The sequence below is a fragment of the Bubalus bubalis genome, chromosome 16 (genome assembly GCF_019923935.1).
Source record: "Bubalus bubalis isolate 160015118507 breed Murrah chromosome 16, NDDB_SH_1, whole genome shotgun sequence".
NCBI lineage: Eukaryota > Metazoa > Chordata > Mammalia > Artiodactyla > Bovidae > Bubalus > Bubalus bubalis.
This window is the reverse complement of record NC_059172.1, coordinates 79,573,550-79,593,038: the sequence shown is the minus strand read 5'-3', so window position 1 is coordinate 79,593,038 and position 19,489 is coordinate 79,573,550. Positions and strand designations below refer to the sequence as shown.

Below are 19,489 nucleotides of genomic sequence, written 5' to 3'. Positions count from 1 at the left end.
ATCAATTGTCTTTTCACAATACCATGTCTTTGAAAACTTTGTTTTTTGAAAAACAGACATGCCTTGTTTATTAGAAGACAGGAATTAAGGAAGTATCTGTATCAAGAGCAAGACAACAGGTGAAATCATATTCCTCAGAAGAAGCAAAAATTATAATTTTGCAAGCATAACAGGTGATTGCAACAAAAGATAAAAATTTTTACAAAGAAAATTATCTTGTTATACAAATATTATGGGCTTTCATTCAACCGAAAATTATTCAGCTCCCAAGAATTTACACATAGGAAACCCTCCAACTTTGCAAGGGCAAAAGTAGCTTGGAGCCTCAGTTCGTATTATGTTAAATTCAATAATAACAGTGACTGTATTTACCAAACAAATCATAGATTATGATTGTGAAATCAACTCAACCTAAGAAAAAAAAAAAGCATACCATGACACACTCCATGGCAAATGTCCTTTTCTGTTTTTAATTAAAGGATAATACAAGCCAATTCATGCCACGTCTCACTATTATTTTCTAAATTCTGTGCAAACAGAACGAGGCTTCAACTGGAGACAGAGGAATGAAGAACCTTCTGCTTTTGGTCTTCGTAACACTGTCCTCTGCATTTCCTGCAGATCGAAGGATGGAAGATGAAGAGAACCTGCAACTGACCCAGGTACTGTCTCAGTAAATGTCATTCGTGGCTATCCATAAACATTTCACTTTACTGATTGTCCGAGGACCTAAAAAGACAGCTCATTCTTACCAAAGAGTCCTGAACTTTTTTGTGAGGAGCTGATTTTCCTTTCCTTGGCCCTAAAGACGTCAGGAATGGTGGAGGGTGGAGAGTGGGGTAGGCTGGGAGAAAGGCAGGATTTGCTATTTTAAGCACTGGATACAAGTGAGGAGAGAGTGAGCAGAGACAGAGTCAGCTCTGTGAGAACGGAGATCTCCATAAAAGCATCTGAAGACCAGCCAGGGGGACCCAAGTGTAGTTTGGAGCTCCTTATCCTACATGTACGAAAACCACGCTGTTTTGGAGATTCCCTCTAAAAATCAATCCAGGTACTTCACCATAGTTGATGGAATTACTTAAATGTGATTACATGTGAATAATCATATTTTCTCCATAATTTGTTTCAAGGAAACACCAAATGAAAGTAACAGTAAAAATGTGTATGACACAAGATCATCCAACACATAGAAGAAGCATGCTTCTCGTCTGTTAAAGTTTGGAGTTCCATAGCTCTGTGGGTGTAGCCAGTTCTGGTCACACCCAGCTCAATGGGCTTTTGGAAATGAAAGAGAGGGTGACTCTTCTCCTTGCTCTTTGTTTTCTTCCTCTGCCCTTCCTTTCCCTTGTTATTTATTTCCTTTTCCCCTCCTACTGCCGGAAAGGATCTCGGAAAGCTTGCTTCTCCTGAGATGGAGGTCTGCTCCCCTGTAGTCCGTGCCTTTTTTTGTCTTTTCGGTTAGGCATATCTCAACCAGTTCTACTCTCTTGAAATAGAAGGGAGTCATCTTGCTCAAAGCAGTAACAGAAGTCTCATAGATGGCAAAATCCGTGAAATGCAAGCGTTCTTTGGATTGACAGTGACTGGAAAACTGGACTCAAGCACTCTGGAGATCATGAAGACACCCAGGTGTGGGGTGCCTGACGTGGGTCAGTTTGGCTATACTCTCCCCGGGTGGAAGAAGTACAACCTCACCTACAGGTAACGCTCCTGCTCTTAATCTAAATGAACGTGAATCTTATCTCTAAGAAGCAAAGATAATAATGGTTTATTTTACCCAGCACTTCCTGTGTGCATAGCACTTGATAGGTTTTATTTATTCCACCCTCTCAAAAAACTTGCGACATAGGCCTCCCTGTTATTATCACCTTAAACACAGGAGAAACTGGAAGAAAAAAAAAAAAACTTGTTTAGCATAGGCCAGTTTGCACAGCTCTTCTCAGCAGACTGGCTCTGCAAATATGCTCTAATCTCTAGCCTCTGCCACCTCCATAAAAACTCTAGGACCAGAATCTCTATGGTCTGACTGCAGATGCTTAAAGGTACAATTGAAGTGTGCTCAAGGGAAAATGAGAAAATGGAGTACAACCAGCTCATGTTGGAGACATGTAAGAGTTAGATTGTCAAATCTCAGGTGGACCTCGGATATCGCAAAGGAGCTGGCTTATCGGCAGAACGAGGTTGAAGGGTGAGCTGTGACCTGAGATAGAGGCAGTGGCCTTGAGCACTGCTCCAGAGCCCTCCTGGCTGGCCTTAAAAAGTCTAATAGTCCTGCCTTCTTCTTCTTGAGCCTTAGGGATTGAGGTAAAAGTAGATTTAGCAAAATAGAGAATATAAACAAAAGCAAGAGCTTTTCCTGAGAAACAAACTCTTTGTGGCTCTCAAGTGAGACTTAACATATGACACATGCATAAAACTGATTTCTATAAGCTGTTTGACAAAATGAATCTCAGTTCTCTTCAGAAGATCATATCATACAGTCATATGCACAGCAAATCCATGCATAAAATGATCTTCCACCTTAAGACATGACCTTAGGGAAGTCATTTAACCTCTTTGAGCCTCATTTGTCTAAGTGCAATCATACTACCTGATGAATAGCACAGATGAAAGACTGAATTATTAACATATAGCAAATGTAAAAGTACCTAATTTAAATGGTAAAGCATTGTAGAAATGTAGCGATAGCACCATACCAAAAGTTAACTGCAGCATGTGATGGATAAGATAGAAATTATTTTCTTTTCCTAGTATATGTGTTTACATGCTTGTATAACAGCCAATTGATACATATCTGTTAATTTGTAAGAATTGTAAACTACACTCCTGATATGGCTCGAGCTGATGTGGATGAGGCTATCCAAAAAGGTTTAGAAGTGTGGACCAAAGTCACTCCACTAATATTCACCAAGATTTCCAAAGGGATTGCTGACATCATGATTGCCTTTAGGACCCGAGGTAAGGTTTTCAGCAGAGAAAGCAATATAGCCATTTTCATCTCGGGAGCTTTGACGAGGCTAATCCTCTTACCCCCTGTTTCCCAGTCCATGGTTCGTGTCCTCGTTACTTCGACGGCCCCTTGGGAGTCCTCGGCCATGCCTTTCCCCCTGGTCTGGGACTGGGTGGAGACACTCACTTTGATGAGGATGAGAACTGGACCAAGGACGGAGTAGGTGAGCCCAATTTTCTTTACAAACAAAATGTTACTATTCATACAAATCCCTGAAAGGAATAGCTTTGCAATTAGTTGCTTTTTACTTCCCAGTTTCCCTATGATGTTTCATATTTCAGATGACATTGATGAAAGTGTTCAGTGTCTATTCAGACAACTGTGCTTGTACAGTTCAGAGCTTTATCCACACAGCACTTTCATAAAGCTGCTAATCCTGTTATTATCAGAACATTCTTCCCTTCCTCATATGTTCATTCATACATCTGCAATGCCTGAAGGGCCACTACGTGTCTGGATCTGTGCAAGGTGTCGTGCAGACCACAAAGTTGTTCTAGAAAAGTTCAGAGCTTCATGATCTTGGGTGGTGTATAAGGCCTAGACCCACTCACCACCATACAAGGCAGAAAGTACTGTGTATTACACCAACGGCAGAAATCATCTCTAGCTTGAAGATTGAAAGAAGACTCTGCTGCTGCATCGCTTCAGTTGTGTCCAACTCTGTGTGACCCCACAGACGGAGGCCCACCAGGCTCCCCCGTCCCTGGGATTCTCCAGGCAAGAATATTGGAGTGGGTTGCCATTTCCTTCTCCAATGCATTTATGCATGCTAAGTCGCTTCAATTGTATCTGACTCTGAGTGACTCTATGGACAGCAGCCCTTCAGGCTCCACTGTCCACAGGATTTTCCAGGCAAGAATATTGGAGTAGGTTGCCATGACTCTGGGAGGTGGTAATTCCAAGTTAGTGACTGAAAGATGCTATGTGGGTACATGGCCCATAGGACGTCCATTTATATACATGAACCTCTTCACCTAACTCTTGCTTGTCTGCCAAAGAATTGGATCCTGGTCTTTATATTTGACTTATTTCTTTAGGCCATGGGCAGTGATTTTATTTCTCTTATTGGGCCTCCCTGGCATGAAGATAAGTGATATTTTATTATGTTTCAAATAAAAAAACAAAACTTTGTTATCTCAATCCCATGGATGGAGGAGCCTGGTAGGCTGCAGTCCACGGGGTTGCTAGGAGTCGGACACGACTGAGCGACTTCATTTTCACTTTTCACTTTCATGCACTGGAGAAAGAAATGGCAACCCACTCCAGTGTTCTTGCCTGGAGAATCCCAGGCAAGAATCCCCAGGGATGGGGGAGCCTGGTGGGCTGCCCTCTATGGAGTCGCACAGAGTCAGACACGACTGAAGCGACTTAGCAGCAGCAGCAGCAGCAAAGGAGCAGTTCAGTAGACTCTCAGGTTCTCTCTACTCTTTTTTTTCTGTCATTTACCATAGTCATCGTGTCTCTGGTATCTGGTTTCCAGGGTTCCAGGAAAGAGGATGCTGTGGCTTTCTGGTGGGTGGTACTCAAGGCCACAATTCAGTCCTGACCACATAACTCTATGTAGTCTGTGAGTCAGTCATAGTTGCTGCAAAACTGAAAGCCAGTGACTCAAAATGACGCACAGCCTCTCCTTGCTAAGTCTGAGCACGTGATGGAAGTGTTCTTCCAAGAGCTAGGAAACAAAGAGGGGAAAGGACTCCATGCTGGCTGGACTTCAGGGGGAGTTTGGAGGAGCTGGCTGCATTGCCACAGAGGCAACATTACAGCCAAGAAAGTGAAAGAGGTAGGGTGACCCCAGGATCCAAATGGCAGAGGAGTTGAAGGGACCGGGTCTGTCTCCTGCTGAGATGTGTTCCAATATTTTCCTGGATTTGGCCTGAAAGTCGTGTGGATACATCCAATCAGGCAGGTATAGGAAATATTCTAGTGCTCACCAAAGTCAGAATGACTCCCCTCACTCAGCCAGGCTTTACTTGCATATCTAGAAGCAGAGATTAGTCTCAGGTTTCACTATCATTAAAAAAAATATATTTATCTATTTATATTTAGCTGCATTGGGTCTTAGTTGCAACAAGTGGGCTCAGTTGTTCCATGGCATGTGGGATATTAGTTCCCTGACCAGGAATTGAACTCATTTCCCCTGTACTGCAAGGCAGATTTTTAACCACTGGACCACCAGAGAAGTCCCCTCATTATCATTTTATCCCTATTAGTTCCAATTTGTTGCTCTTTGTCACTAAGTTGTATCCAATTCTTTTGCCACCCCGTGGACTGTAGCCCACTAGGCTCCTCTGTCCGTGAGATTCTGTACGCAAGAATACTGGAGTGGGTTGCCATGCCCTCAACCAGGGAATCTTCCCAATGCAGGGATTGAATCCATGTCTCCTGCACTGGCAGGCAGATGCTTCCCACCAGGGAAGCCCATTAATTCCAACACTTAGTGGTAAAAGGCTTCCCTGGTGGCTCAGAGGTTAAAGCGTCTGCCTGGAATGCGGGAGACCCGGGTTCAATCCCTGGGTCGGGAAGATCCCCTGGAGAACGAAATGGCAACCCACTCCAGTACTCTTGCCTGGAGACTCCCATGGAGGGAAGAACCTGGTAGGCTACAGTCCATGGGGTCACAAAGAGTCGGACACGACTGAGCAACTTTCCTTACCTTACCTTAGTGGTAAAAGTACTATTCCCCACATGGCAACTGGCCCCTTGCCAAAGGGGATGTATGGGATGGATTATGAAAAACTCCAGAGGGTCCTGGGCCCCAAGCTGGCAAAACTTGCCTGAGCAAAGCAGAGGATAAACATAGCACTCCACCAAGTTCTGGGTGGATATCCAGGCAACAGTATTAAAAAGGGGTGTTTTGTAACTGCTTTATTGTAATACATTCCCTCAGGGTTGAAATTATTGGACCTGGGGATCCCTAATCTTGTAACTCTCAGCTTTCTGACCTACACGGGAAAATGTTTTCCTGTTCTCTAATAAAAATGTAAAATCTCAAGCATCTGTAACCTCCAATCAAATGGATTTTTTTAAATAGAAAATTTGGCAATAATGTATAATATACCTTTTTACGTATATGTGGGCTCTCTTTATGCAAAGGGCACAAAAGTCTTAGTGCAACTCCGTCAAAAGCAATAGACAGCAGTCATCTGCTAATCCCACTGCTTCCTAAGGGGTTGGAAGTCACTGCATGGTGATATCAGAGAGATCTGAACACATGGAGAGGGTTTCCTGGGAATCTCCCAAAGTGAGGCCAGTTTCAAACCTGTATGTGAATGTAAATGCTTCACACACATATGCACTGGCACCAGGCAACTGAAACAGCCCTCAGAGACCCCTACAGATGCAGGGCTGGGATGGAGAAGAGCAGTGGTCTGTGGCATGGGGGAACCTACATGCCGGAAGATGACACAACTTATCTATAATAAAGGGAAAAAAAACTTGCAAACCACCAGTCCTTAGCAAACATTCAGAAAGTGTTTGACACTGATAATTATCTTGGTGATTATTAATACTAATGATAATGGTGATGATTAAGTGATTTCTAGGAGAAAAAAAAAATTCACAAAGGTACTGATCTATAATGCCCAAACTTATCTATTGAGTTGCATCTCCAAGAAGGCAGAAGTGAAATCTTTTTTCTACTGTATCATACAGCCTATAATATTGTCAGTACATGAGAAATGCTCTACAAATAATAGTAAATGAAGCCTTTCAACAGTCCTTTACTCAAAATCTACTCTAATCCACGCTTTGTAATAGAACTGGAATATACAATAGTGTACAAATCACAGGGGTTTTACTCTCCAGGGGTTTACAGTCTAGACAGCACATTCTATAAATGGCCTTTAAAGTTAGTATGATCAACCTTGGGATAAAAGGTGCTCTGGCAATGTAATAGGAGCACCTAAAAGAAATTCCAGCCCATATGCAGAGGTCAGGGAGGAAGTGACGCCCACCTGAGACTTGAAGGCTCTGCAGGAATTCTGAAGCAAAGTGGAGTAAAAAGTGTTCTAGACAGAATAACCCAACCAACTCCAGTATTAGAATTGTAATGGAGCAGAAGGCTAAAATGGTGTAGATTAGAATCCTATATAGAGGGTCTTGAGAGCCAGAATAAAAGTTTGCACTTCGTTTAGATGATCTGAATTTTAATTACTTTTTTCAAGAGTCACTTGTCCCATCCCTGTCCAAAACCACACAAAGTGATATTGCCAGCCAGACAAGGGGAGGCAGCAAAAGCCAGAGCAAAAAGCATGAAAGTCCATGAATAATTCTTTGCCTTTCCATGTTTGTTTTATGCAATCCATCACAAAAGGCTCAGCATTTTCCTTAGTATCCATAGGTTTAGCTGCAAGTCCAAGGACAGTCTTTTTGATATACTTAGAAGCTTACAGACTGTAGGAGAGACAGACAAACAAAAAGGCAATTCCAACCATGCATGGTACAACTTCTGGTGTGGATAAGTAGAGTATTCCAGTCTTGTCCAGGAGGAACATCTAACCATCCTTTCATCCAAATAAAAGCCTGGATATCCAGCACCCATTACTAAACTGTTTATCAGTCCCCAGGAAGATGATTAAGACATGGGCTCTGGACTGAAAGGGTGCACAACTTAGGGAAAGAAAAAAAGAATGCAGTACTTATTTGCAAAGACAGAATTAAGCTCAGTCTACAGAAGCAGAGAGAGGTGCAATTAAGTCAACCTGGATAGGAGCTGGGGGAAAGAAGTCTTGTGACGATGACTCTGGAGGGGGTCCCTGAGGCCTACGCAGGACAGATGGGTGAAGGGGGTGAGAGAGATAATACTCCGGGCAGAAGTGATGGAGATACAGAGACACAGATGAAAAAGAGCATGGCATAGATGAGAAATGCAAGTGATTCCACATGGCTAGCTCAGGGAAAATGAAAATAAAATATGAGGCTGGGAAAAAAAGCAGGGACTAGTTCATGGAAGGCCATGTTTAGGTATTTGGACTTGATCCTACAACCAGTGGAGAATCTCTGAAGAATATAAGTAGGGGAAATATGATCATGTACAGATGCCTACCAACAACCCAGAACTGGTGGCTTTTTTTTTTTTTTTTTTTTCACTACTATCCATTCGAGACACCTGTTTTCTGCCATCTGCTTGCTCTGGGTTACATTTCTCCATGATGTGACTAATACCAATTATCACTGTTGAAAAATTTCCCAGATAAATAATGGTTCATATGTCATAAGAATTGTCTGTTTGACAAGCCTTTTTTTTTCATTTCTCTCAGTTACTTCCTAATCTCAGATGCAATCATTCTCCTGATTGACTAACGTACTCATGTTTCCCCTGTTTTTGTTAAGGATTCAGCTTATTTCTCGTGGCAGCTCATGAATTTGGCCATTCACTGGGGCTCTCTCACTCCAGTGATCAAACAGCCTTGATGTTCCCAAACTATGTCTCCTTGGATCCTAGCAAATACCCACTTTCTCAGGACGATATCAAAGGAATCCAATCCATCTACGGTGAGCAACAAATCTGAATACATGTGAACTGAATGGAAGGCTTTCCAGGAAGGATGTTGAGAAAAATCACTTCTTGAAATATTATTATGAGGAAAATACTCTCTTGGGAAAGATCCTGCTGTAGGTATTTCCACATGCCTTCTTAATTCACTGAGGTATTTCTTTTCTCATCAAAGCAGGGCCACCTAAGGTACCTGAGAAGCCAAAGGGACCCACTCTACCTCATGCCTGTGACCCCGATTTGACTTTTGACGCTATCACCACTTTCCGCAGAGAAGTAATGTTCTTTAAAGGCAGGTAAACCCATTCCCTTCAACGCCTCAACTTCCTGTGAAGTTTTTCTTTTCAAGAGATTTGGGGATAAGAGAGTTGTCGGGATAGTGAGAATGTACCTTGCTTTTTGTTTTATAACTGTCTACATTGCTTGAATGTTTTACTCTGTGCACACACCTCTTACCTGTTTGATAAATTATTTTTTTTCAAATGGTAATTATCTGCTTAATTTTTCGAGTAACTGCCATTCTACTTTCCACAGAGGCGACACCGTTTTACATTCCTACCAACAACTAATGTTCCAGTTTCTCCACATCCTCACCAATGCTTATGCTCTGTTTTTTCATCCCTGCTAAATGTCACCTCTCGGAGAATGTGTTCTGTGACCTAATCTCTACCCTCCCAGGTAGAGGTGAGCCGCTCTTTCCTCTGTGGTACCATTGTTTTCATTTACACCCCATCCCATCCCCTATCAGTCACTCAATAGGTCTTGTCAAGTCCTATTGCAGACACATCGATGGTCTATGTCCACTCCCTTCTCTCTGTCTCCACCACCATCTCCAGCTCATCCAAGCTACCATCATTTCTAATCTCCTGCTCCAGAAGCCTGTTTACTAGCCTGCTTGTTTCTGCTCCCATCTTTCATACATGCAACAGCCAGAAGGCTCTCACACTGATAAATTACTTTTAAATGTTTTTAAGGAAAATTTTTAATTGCCATTGAACCAGAGTCTACTTTCAGTAACTTCTTAGCTAAAATAATACCACAATCCCGACGATGTCCTGGACCTGGCTTACACCTGGCTACAGAAGCGGAGAGAGGTGCAATTAAGTCTAGGAGTTAGAGATCCAATTATTAAATTTTCAAGAATTTTGTAAACTAGCTCATATTGATTTAGTACCTTGAAATTGGCCTTGGTTGGACTACCTACATCCTGACAATCACCAAATGATAAAAACTAGGTCTTTTTCCCAGAGAAGGCAATGGCATCCCACTCCAGTACTCTTGCCTGGAAAATCACATGGATGGAGGAGCCTGGTGGGCTGCAGTCCATGGGGTCGCTAAGAGTCAGACACGACTGAGTGACTTCACTTTCACTTTTCACTTTCATGCATTGGAGAAGGAAATGGCAACCCACTCCATTGTTCTTGCCTGGAGAATCCAAGGGACACGGGAGCCTGGTGGGCTGCCGTCCATGGGGTCGCACAGAGTCGGACATGACTGAAGTGACTTAGCAGCAGTAGCAGGTCTTTTTCCTACCTGGAGAGCCAGTTGTGAAATATGCATCAGTGGACTATTCCTCAAAGCTGAATCAACAAAGTGTTAGCTGTGGTAGGAAATCTCTTCTCTCACTATGTAATTGGTGTGTCAGTCATGTATACCATGGCCACACTTTCAGAGCAAAGTGTCAGGACATTTACCATCTGACAAGGACATAGGGGCAAAAGGAAAGAATATGTGAAATCATCCTTCCACCCATGACTATGTAGCACTACAGTTCATAGGGTCACAGTGTCAGATACAACTTAGCGACTGAACAACAACAATGACATGCTGTCATACCATGCTCCTGAGAGCTGAGGCTGAGACCACTTGTCAGGGATGGGTTTCCAGCATGGGAAGGAAAATGAACTATAAAGACTTTACAGATCTTGCTCACAGATCTACCTCAGAGCTTTACAGCCAGAAGGGAAACCTGAGGAAATATTTAGCAATGACAATAATAACCTTTTTAATTCTAGCAATCAATACCAGAAATTTTTTCTTAGAATGCTTGGTGTTGACTTAGAATATTGGGAATTGCTGCTTTGGCAAAAATGAAGTGACCAAATACACTGAGAACTGTTAATGAGACTTCCATGGGTAGTTTGCTACTCTAAGTACCCAAAAGAGTGGCCACAAAGGCATGTCCTGACTTTGGTGGTCCAAAGGGAAGAACTGAACTCATAACCACCTAAATTTCTGAGGAAAATTGTGCTAATGCTATAAACTGAGGAAAATATCAACCAACTAGATAAAGTCAAGTCTAAGTTTGCAGTGGTTTCATTGAAATAGATACACATAGACTGTATATAAAGTATGGTTTCCTGTCTAACACAGGCACATATGGAGGATCTATTATGACATCACTGACATTGAATTTGAATTAATCTCTTCATTCTGGCCATCTTTGCCAGCTGATATTCACGCTGCATATGAGAACCCCATCGACAAGATTCTGGTTTTTAAAGGTAACATTGCCTATCATTATTCCTCTTCTCCTTGTGTATGCCTGAACTAGTTAGTGGATATTTTAATTCAAGGAATATAATCTTCATGCATGAGCCAAATGGACAGGGCTTCTGCTCTGACCTTAAGTTCCTATTATAAAGAACAACTATCCAAGGATTCTCTCCGGCTATAAAGATAAACGTCATCCCAAGTGCACAGGAGAGAAGAAACCTGTATAACAAAAACTAAAAAGTCTTTTTTTCTGCCAAATAAAGGTAACCCATCTCTCTTCTCATATTCCCTTTTTACTAGGGCTGCTAGATGTGGCAAATAAAAATACAAGATGGTTTCAATTTCAGACAAATAAAAAATAACTTTTTAGTTTAAGTATGTCCATTGTAATATTTTGGATATACTTATACCAAAAATTAATCACTGTTTACTTGAAATTCAGATTCAGATTCAATTGATATCTTATATTCAATCTAGCAACCTTGCTTTCCAGGTAGATTTTATCAGATTACTTGCCTTTGAGAACACTAGGGTGTGGAAATTTAGGAGAACAAATATACTCGTCAGTTTTGTCAGAATTATAAATGAATCAATATAATGAACTCAATTGACATGGGTATGCATACCATTAACTATGAAAGTGAAAGTGTTAGTGTCCATGGAATTCTCCAGGCAAGAATACTGGAGTAGGTAGCCATGTCCTAGGTATATATTATTTGTGTAATATTAATGATATATAAGCAGCTAAAGAACATGGTAAGAATAAATGGAGACATAAGATTACTAAATCTTTAAGATTTGAACCTGAAAGGAACTAGGAATCTAATTATTTTCAAACTTCTTAAGACACCTATTTCTCCCTTTAGGAAATAAATCAGAAGATAATCACTCTCCCTCTCATCCTAGATGACAACTTCTGGGTGATCAGAGGATATGCTGTCTTACCAGATTATCCCAAATCCATCTATACTCTTGGCTTTCCAAGACGTGTGAAGAAAATTGATGCAGCTGTGTGTGACCGCAGCTCAAGAAAGACCTACTTCTTTGTGGGCATTTGGTGCTGGAGGTAAGTTTGCAGACAATTGGCCCCTTGTTTTAGTCTGGAGAAAAATATCCACAAAGCATCACTTTAACACTGTCTTCCAAAAGTGTTATGTTGAAGACAATCTTAGGTGGATGGCATTCACCAAACAAAAGAATGTTTCAGTCAGGTCAAAGATCTTTCTCCAGCTTATAAAAATAAAGATAAAATAATAAGGCTGGTGGTGCCAACCAAGCTGCCAGTGACAAACATATTCAGTCAAAATCATTGAAATTCCGGAAAGGGCCCTTTGATTTAACAGTTCTTCAGAATAGTATCACGGAGAAGGCAATGGCACCCCACTCCAGTACTCTTGCCTGGAAAATCCCATGGATGGAGGAGCCTGGAAGGCTGCAGTCCATGGGGTCGCTGAGGGTCGAACATGACTGAGCGACTTCACTTTCACTTTTCACTTTCATGCACTGGAGAAGGAAATGGCAACCCACTCCAGTGTTCTTGCCTGGAGAATCCCAGGGATGGGGGAGCCTGGTGGGCTGCCGTCTATGGGGTCGCACAGAGTCGGACACGACTGAAGCGACTTAGCAGCAGCAGCAGCAGAATAGTATCGATCTGGTAAATTATGTGGCTTTTTCCCCTCATAATTCCTTGTTTTTAAGACACTGTCAGAGATCTGACCAAATATACTCTTTGCCATTTTTAATTATTGATCCTACTAGTTTTCTTCCAGTAGGATTACTTTTTTCCTACATATTTGCTTGACTCCAAGTTGTGCAGTAAAAAAATTAATCCTCTTCCCCTGAAACAAACGTCCCCCGAAAACCTTTTAAATCCATGTCTCCAGGTATGATGAAGTGACCCAAACCATGGACAAAGGGTACCCACGGAGAGTGGTAAAGTACTTCCCAGGAATTGGCCTCCGAGTGGACGCTGCTTTCCAACACAAAGGTAAGCATCAGCGCCTGACTATTAGGATACTTAGAAGACTTTACTGACTGTGAAAGAATTCAGCATGAAAACTTAAATGTTTCCATTTTAATATCATTTTACTACTTTGAGTACATGTAATAATAAACTTTGAGGATCTTATCAGAATTGAATAGGAAGTTTGAGTTATATTCACTGACATACTACTTCGAAACTATGCAAAAGGTATCAAAATTATCACTGATCATAGATGTCTGATAAAGATACCCCTGAAGAGTTTCAAGTGTGAAACATGACTGGGCATCTGAACAGTGATTCTCAAACCTCAATGTATATAGTTTAATAAACACAGTTTAGGGTTTGTATATGAAGCGACAAATTCCTTAGAGTTTCTGAGGCAGTAGGATTGTGGGTAAGATCCAGGAATCTACAGTTTTAAAAGAACCTTGGGCAAATTAATGAATCAGTCCAGCTACTATATCTTCAAAAACAACAGAGCAGACCATGGAGTAAGCAGAAGTCTAAAGATATTTTTGAGTATCACCATCTTTTATTCTAGTGAAATCTAATACAGAACCTCAGAACTTAAAACAGATAAAGCACAGCAGCTTTAGGAAAATGAGATAGGGCCCAAGACCATACTCAGAGGCCTCTTTCTCCCCCTCACTGGGACATTTTTTGGAAACCTAGTCTGAGAACCTCTGGTATAAACTACAGCCCCTTGAAATTCACGTTTCATACCTTGGCTTTTTCCTCAGGGAAATAAAACTAATATTTTTCATGTGACTGGGTAAAGTAAAATGTATGTATATAGTTACACATTTATTTTCTCTCCATATCATGTTCAATTATTGTATTCTACATTCATAAAATTGAAAAGTATGGAACAATTATACAGTTGTATAAGATAACTAATCATGATTCTCTCTCTCTAGGATTCTTCTATTTCTTCCGTAGATCAAAACAATTTGAATATGATCCTAAGGCAAAGACCGTTACCCGAATAATGAAAACCAATACTTGGCTTCAGTGTAAAGAACCGTTAAATTCATCATCTGATTTTACAATCAATGAGGGAAAAGTACATTCAGGAGTGGAGATGTTTCATTATAAAAATTTAAATTTTCTTATTTTTAGTATTGTTCACATGATGAACAAAATCTACAGTTACCAATAAATTCATAGACCTAAAATAAACCTCAAGGGATCTTTTAATCTGAACTCTGCTTCAAATTAGAACAGAACTGTTCTTTAACGTCAAGTCACCAGACCTAGTTATAAATATCTATTGAATGAAAAGTGAAACAGCTATTTTGAGCTGCCTGATTCTTTTTACAGGAAGTTATGTATAAACAAAACTCTCACTGGACTTGAAGCATATTTTATGTTTTGTAGACTTGAAGAAGTAAGCTATATGTCTTGTAATAACAAAATACTGAAGACATTTATTAAACCAATATTTAGCATTCTATTTTGTCTGGACCTTTGGAGTTGGAGAGGCTCAATAAACTGCAACCCACATCCCTACCCATGTTTTGAATCTACTGAGAAATATACAGTTGGGAGAGTACAATACCACCTTTATTACTGAAAAGCTTATGCTAGAGAATGTATCTGTGGAGGAGCAATCTTCCTAATATCAAATTCTAGAGTGAGACATACTTACTCACATGTCATGGGAAGAACTAGAAAGCACCCTGCCTCCCCATGGAAAAGTGAGCTACCTACAGACTGCATGGAGACCAAATAGGAAGAAATGAGGATGGAGGTACATGTGTCTAGTTTCTGCTCCCAAAGTCACCAATCAAATAAGTGATTCTGCCTCCCAAAGAGAGGAGTGAGAACCTAGAGAGATGCAGGAAGTGCTACACTATAGATAATCCCCCCAACAATTCAGAAACTAGCAGGAGTAGGCAAGTAATGTTCCCTCCAAGCCTCACCCTCCAAGCAGAGACCAGTGCATTGAACCATTCCTTAGAAAGCTTAAAAGCAAGTTTTGTGCACACTGTCCTCCTATATCCTATACAAGAAATGTGGAAATTTCTTGTGTTTCCTGTGTATATGGGTCGTGTGTGCTCAGTCGTGTCTAACTCTTTGCAACCCAGTGGACTGTAGCCCACTGGGCTCCTCTGTCCATGGGAGTTTCTAGGCAAGAATACTGGATTGGGTTGCCATTTCCTTCTCCAGTTTATGGGTCAGCTGTCCTTATACCTATTGGTAGAAAGTTCCTGTCCTCTGTTATACATGTACATGTTGGGTTTCTAAATTCTTATGGTTAAGTTTTGCCTTTACATCCTCCAAGCTGAATGCTTAGCAAAGCTCTACGTAAGTTTTGTGACCCCAAAGATGGGAGGTTGTCAGTTGAACTTGATTCTGATTAGGTGATAGATTGAGTAAGTATCAATTGATAGAAAGTGAGAACAGAAAATCTCAGGAATTCCTACAGCTACTCCTCCAACTCACACATTTTTCCTTGAGTTAAGTATTATCAGATTCCTAAAAGAATGGGATATTCTTTTGCTTCAAAGAAAAAAGTAGTTGCATGTTTGAAACAGAAAGTAAGTTTTAAGAAGTACAGTTTAATACCTAGCATGTAGGAGATAGTAGGTCAGTCTTTGGGGAAAAAAAAATAGTGCTGGAATAATCAAATATCCAAACACATAAAAAAAAAACTTAGATTTACTCACACTGTTCACAAAAATTTACTAAAAAATGGGCCATAGACCTCTAAATAGAAGAATTAAAAATATAAAGCTTCTAGAAGAAAATAGTTTTTAAATGTTGTAGCCTTGGATTAAACAAAGATTTTTTTATTTTTCAATAGGACATAAAAAGTGTGACCCATAAAAGAAAAATTAGTGAACTGAACTTCATGAACATTCAAAAACTTTGCTTTTCAAAAAAAAAAAAAAAAAGAATGAAACACTACACATTGGGAGAAAATATTTTCAAAATATGTGATAAAGGACTTATATCCTGAATATATAAATAATTCTTACAACTCAAAAATAAGAGGACAAACAGCTCAACTTTTTCAATGGCTAAAATATTTGCTATGAGTGGCAAATAATACATGTAAGGATATTCAACATCTCAATCATTAGGAAAATGCTAATTAAAACCACAGTAGGATACTGCTACATACCCACCAGCATGGTTAAAATTTAAGACTGAAAATACCAAATGTTGACAAGATGCAGCGTAACTGGAACACTCTTAGAGTGTTGGTGACAGTGAAAAATGATGCAGCCATTTTGGAAAATGGTCTGGCTGTTATAAGTTAAACACATATACATCATGTGACCCAATGACCTCACTCCTAAATGCTTAAAAAAAATGAAAACATGCTCACATTAGTTATACAGGAGTGTTCATGATAGTTTTATTTATATCTAAAACCTGGAAACAACCCAAATGTCTATCAACTTGGTACATCCAAACAGTGGAAAACTATTCAGCAATAAAAAAACAATAAATGAATGATACATGCAACAACATGGACGCATCTCAAAAGCGTTATGGCTAAGAAGAGGGACACAGAAGACCTCATATCTTATGATTCCATTTATATGAAAAACATAACAAGGCAGACTATAATGATAGAAAACAGATGGCTGGTTGCCAGCAGTCAGAAGTGGAAGAAGGGATTGACCACAAAGGAATATATGTGATAGAGACGTTCAGTGTCATGATTATGGTGGTGGTGCTGACACTACTGAATGTATTTTTAAAACCGTAAAATTAGTGAATTTATTATATGCTAATTCTATTTCAATGTTGCGTATTAGAAAAAGTAGTGCGGCTTAGTCGGAGAAGGCAACAGCAACCCACTCCAGCACTCTTGCCTGGAAAATCCCATGGACGGAGGAGCCTGGTAGGCTGCAGTCCATGGGGGTCGCTAAGAGTCGGGCACGACTGAGTGATTTCACATTCACTTTTCACTTTCATGCATTGGAGAAGGAAATGGCGGCCCACTCCAGTGTTCTTGCCTGGAGAATCCCAGGGACGGGGGAGCCTGGTGGGCTGCCGTCTATGGGGTCGCACAGAGTCAGACACGACTGAAGCGACTTAGCAGCAGCAGCAGCAGCAGTGCAGCTTAGTATTTAACACTGGATTTCTCAGGGTGGTGCTAGTGGTGAAGAACCCGCCTGCCAGTGCAGGAGACATGAAATGGGGGTTGGATCCCTGAGTCAGGAAGATCCCCTGGAGGACAGCATGGCCACCCACTCCAGTATTCTTGCCTAGAGAATTCCACGGACAGAGGAGCCTGGCGGGCTAGAGTCCATAGGTTTTTCAAAGAGCCGGACGTGACTGAAGCAACTTAACACGCACGCACGCAGATTTTCAAATATTAATCAAACTTCCTTTGTTTCCTTACATCTGTTCTTACTTCTATGGCATAAACACCTGGGGTATTTAGAGAGCATCTGAAATTGCACTCAGATTTGCTTATAGGCATTTACTTTCTCCTTAATTTTCAACCCTGGAATATCTAAAAACAGTTTTCCAAGGAACCTATGTTGACTATTAGAGCTGTATTAAAGATTTATAAGTATAACTTAAAGATCAGCTGATTTCATTCATCCTTTGAAATTTTAATGAACTTAATTTTGAAAAGCCTCTGGAGTTTTCTAAGGCCCTCCACCAAGCTATTGGGGAAAAAAAAATTCATATTCTTAATGTCCTTTAACCAACCCACCTCCAGTCATCTCACCAGTCACTTCTCCCCTGGACTCCACCCTCCTGCTCCTCTGTCTGAGCCCCTCTCTGCTTTGCCCTCTATGAGGAACCCAAGCTCCTCCTTACTGAATTATTTTTCTCTTTAAACATAAAGCAGTTAAGCTGTAACTTTGTTTACTGTCTCTTAAACATGCCATCAGGGCCTCCCTTTACTTGGAGAAGCAGCTTATTTTTTCTCCTAGAGAAGAGGACCAAAATGCACTTTCACCTTGCTTCATAAAGATGATTTAGTTTCCCTTTTTACCACCTTGGAGGCTGGGGAAGGGTATGCGCTCAGGAGCCAGGTTGCTTAGACTTGCAGCCCACTTCCTCCGCTTAGCAGCTGTGGAACATTGGGCAAGTTACTGACTTCTCTAGACCTCGGCTTCTCCATTTGTGAAAGGAGAATAGGAAGGGACCCAGACGCTGAACAACTGGTCACATACAGCAGGTAGAATTAGCACGTGAGACACACTGCTTGGTAGCTGTGAGCCATCATTATTGGAATTAGGCAAATTAAACAGTAAGTTAAACCATTTATCCGAAAGTACAAACAGTTAGAAAAACTAGAAGCCTGCTATATAATACACTTACTGGGGATAAATTAACTGGAAGAACAAACTTTGTTCCAGTTTGCTGTGTCCTTTCTGGTTTTCTCAAGGACCTCTGCTCAGGTTTGCAAAGAAAGAAACAGCTTTAAGAACAAGCGTGAACAAGACTATGTTAACAAATATTTATTCATTTTGGAGATTTGAGCAGTTGAGATGGAACACAATTAAATTCACACGCAGAGAATGTTTTGAATTATTCTTGCCTTGGGACAAAGAGAGAAGCTCATCATAATCTTTCTGTTATTCATCATGGACAGACTCTCCTAAGAGTGTCATCTAAATGAATCATTTGTCCCAGAGGAAAACGCGATGATTTGTTGTTTTTGGTTTTGGTCTTGAATTATTTTGAACTCATGACATCTCCTTAGGTTGAAATTCAGTCCCTTGTTTGTCTTCAGGTATAGAGAACCTTAAAAAGGAAGATCAACACCTACAATATATTTTAACAAACTGAAACTGGTCATAAAATCATTCATTTTGGGTCTTTATTCACTCCTCAATACCATTATCTATCTGCAGTTTCCACATGAAAATAAAAATCTACTTTAAATCACGTAGAATTTGATCTCTAGGAACATCAAGAAAATATGAATAAGATAGTCAACAATGAATTTGAAACCTCCTTACAGTTGTAAGTTCCCAGAACAAAGAAGTGTTTCTGTCTGACCACTATGTGTAGTTTCATGCAGTATTTCTTGCTTAATTGACCATAAAGCCAGATTTGATTTTAATCTTGAGCTTTGATTAATTAATGATTTTTGTCCATTTTTGTGAATTATAGTGCTCAATTTCATTAGTAACAAATAGAAGCATTTCAAAGTTCTTGTATTTTTTAACAAACTGAGTTCAAAACTTCAAGTTTCCTGTAAAACTGAGAAGCAAAATACTTCAAATAGGAAATTTCAACTGACAAATTCATGAAGTTGAAGTGGAAACAAAATGGGTCTAAAAACCTCAAGAAATATGATACTTAGACCATATGAGAAAACACATCTTAGATTATAAGGTTTTCAAACAAACCTGATCTGATCTTCTCAGGAGTCTTGTGTTGGAAAATCTGTTGAGATGGATTTCATCGAAGATGGCACATTGTTATTTTTCATGTAACACTTACCTCGGTATTATAATTGCTAATGTCTCAATTATTCAATATATGTTTATCTAATGCCTGCTGTTGAGGATTATCCTTT

The 19,489-nt window shown here is 40.3% G+C and overlaps 1 protein-coding gene across 2 annotated transcripts; it reads left to right on the top strand.

Moving 5' to 3' along the window:
- Window positions 1-535: 535 nt before the first annotated feature.
- MMP27 (matrix metallopeptidase 27) lies at window positions 536-14,435 on the top strand. Of its 2 annotated transcripts, none has more exons than XM_006053061.3 (10): window positions 536-662; window positions 1,463-1,701; window positions 2,810-2,958; window positions 3,045-3,173; window positions 8,345-8,506; window positions 8,686-8,803; window positions 10,881-11,011; window positions 11,910-12,069; window positions 12,887-12,990; window positions 13,905-14,435. In XM_006053061.3, exons 1-10 carry the CDS (start codon window positions 567-569, stop codon window positions 14,144-14,146), a joined length of 1,530 nt encoding a protein of 509 aa, XP_006053123.3. In that variant the 5' UTR covers window positions 536-566; the 3' UTR covers window positions 14,147-14,435. The 2 variants fall into 2 exon arrangements, with proteins under 2 accessions (XP_006053123.3, XP_044785743.1); XM_044929808.1 differs by having other exon boundaries at window positions 537-662; window positions 1,497-1,701.
- The last annotated feature ends 5,054 nt before the right edge of the window (window positions 14,436-19,489 follow it).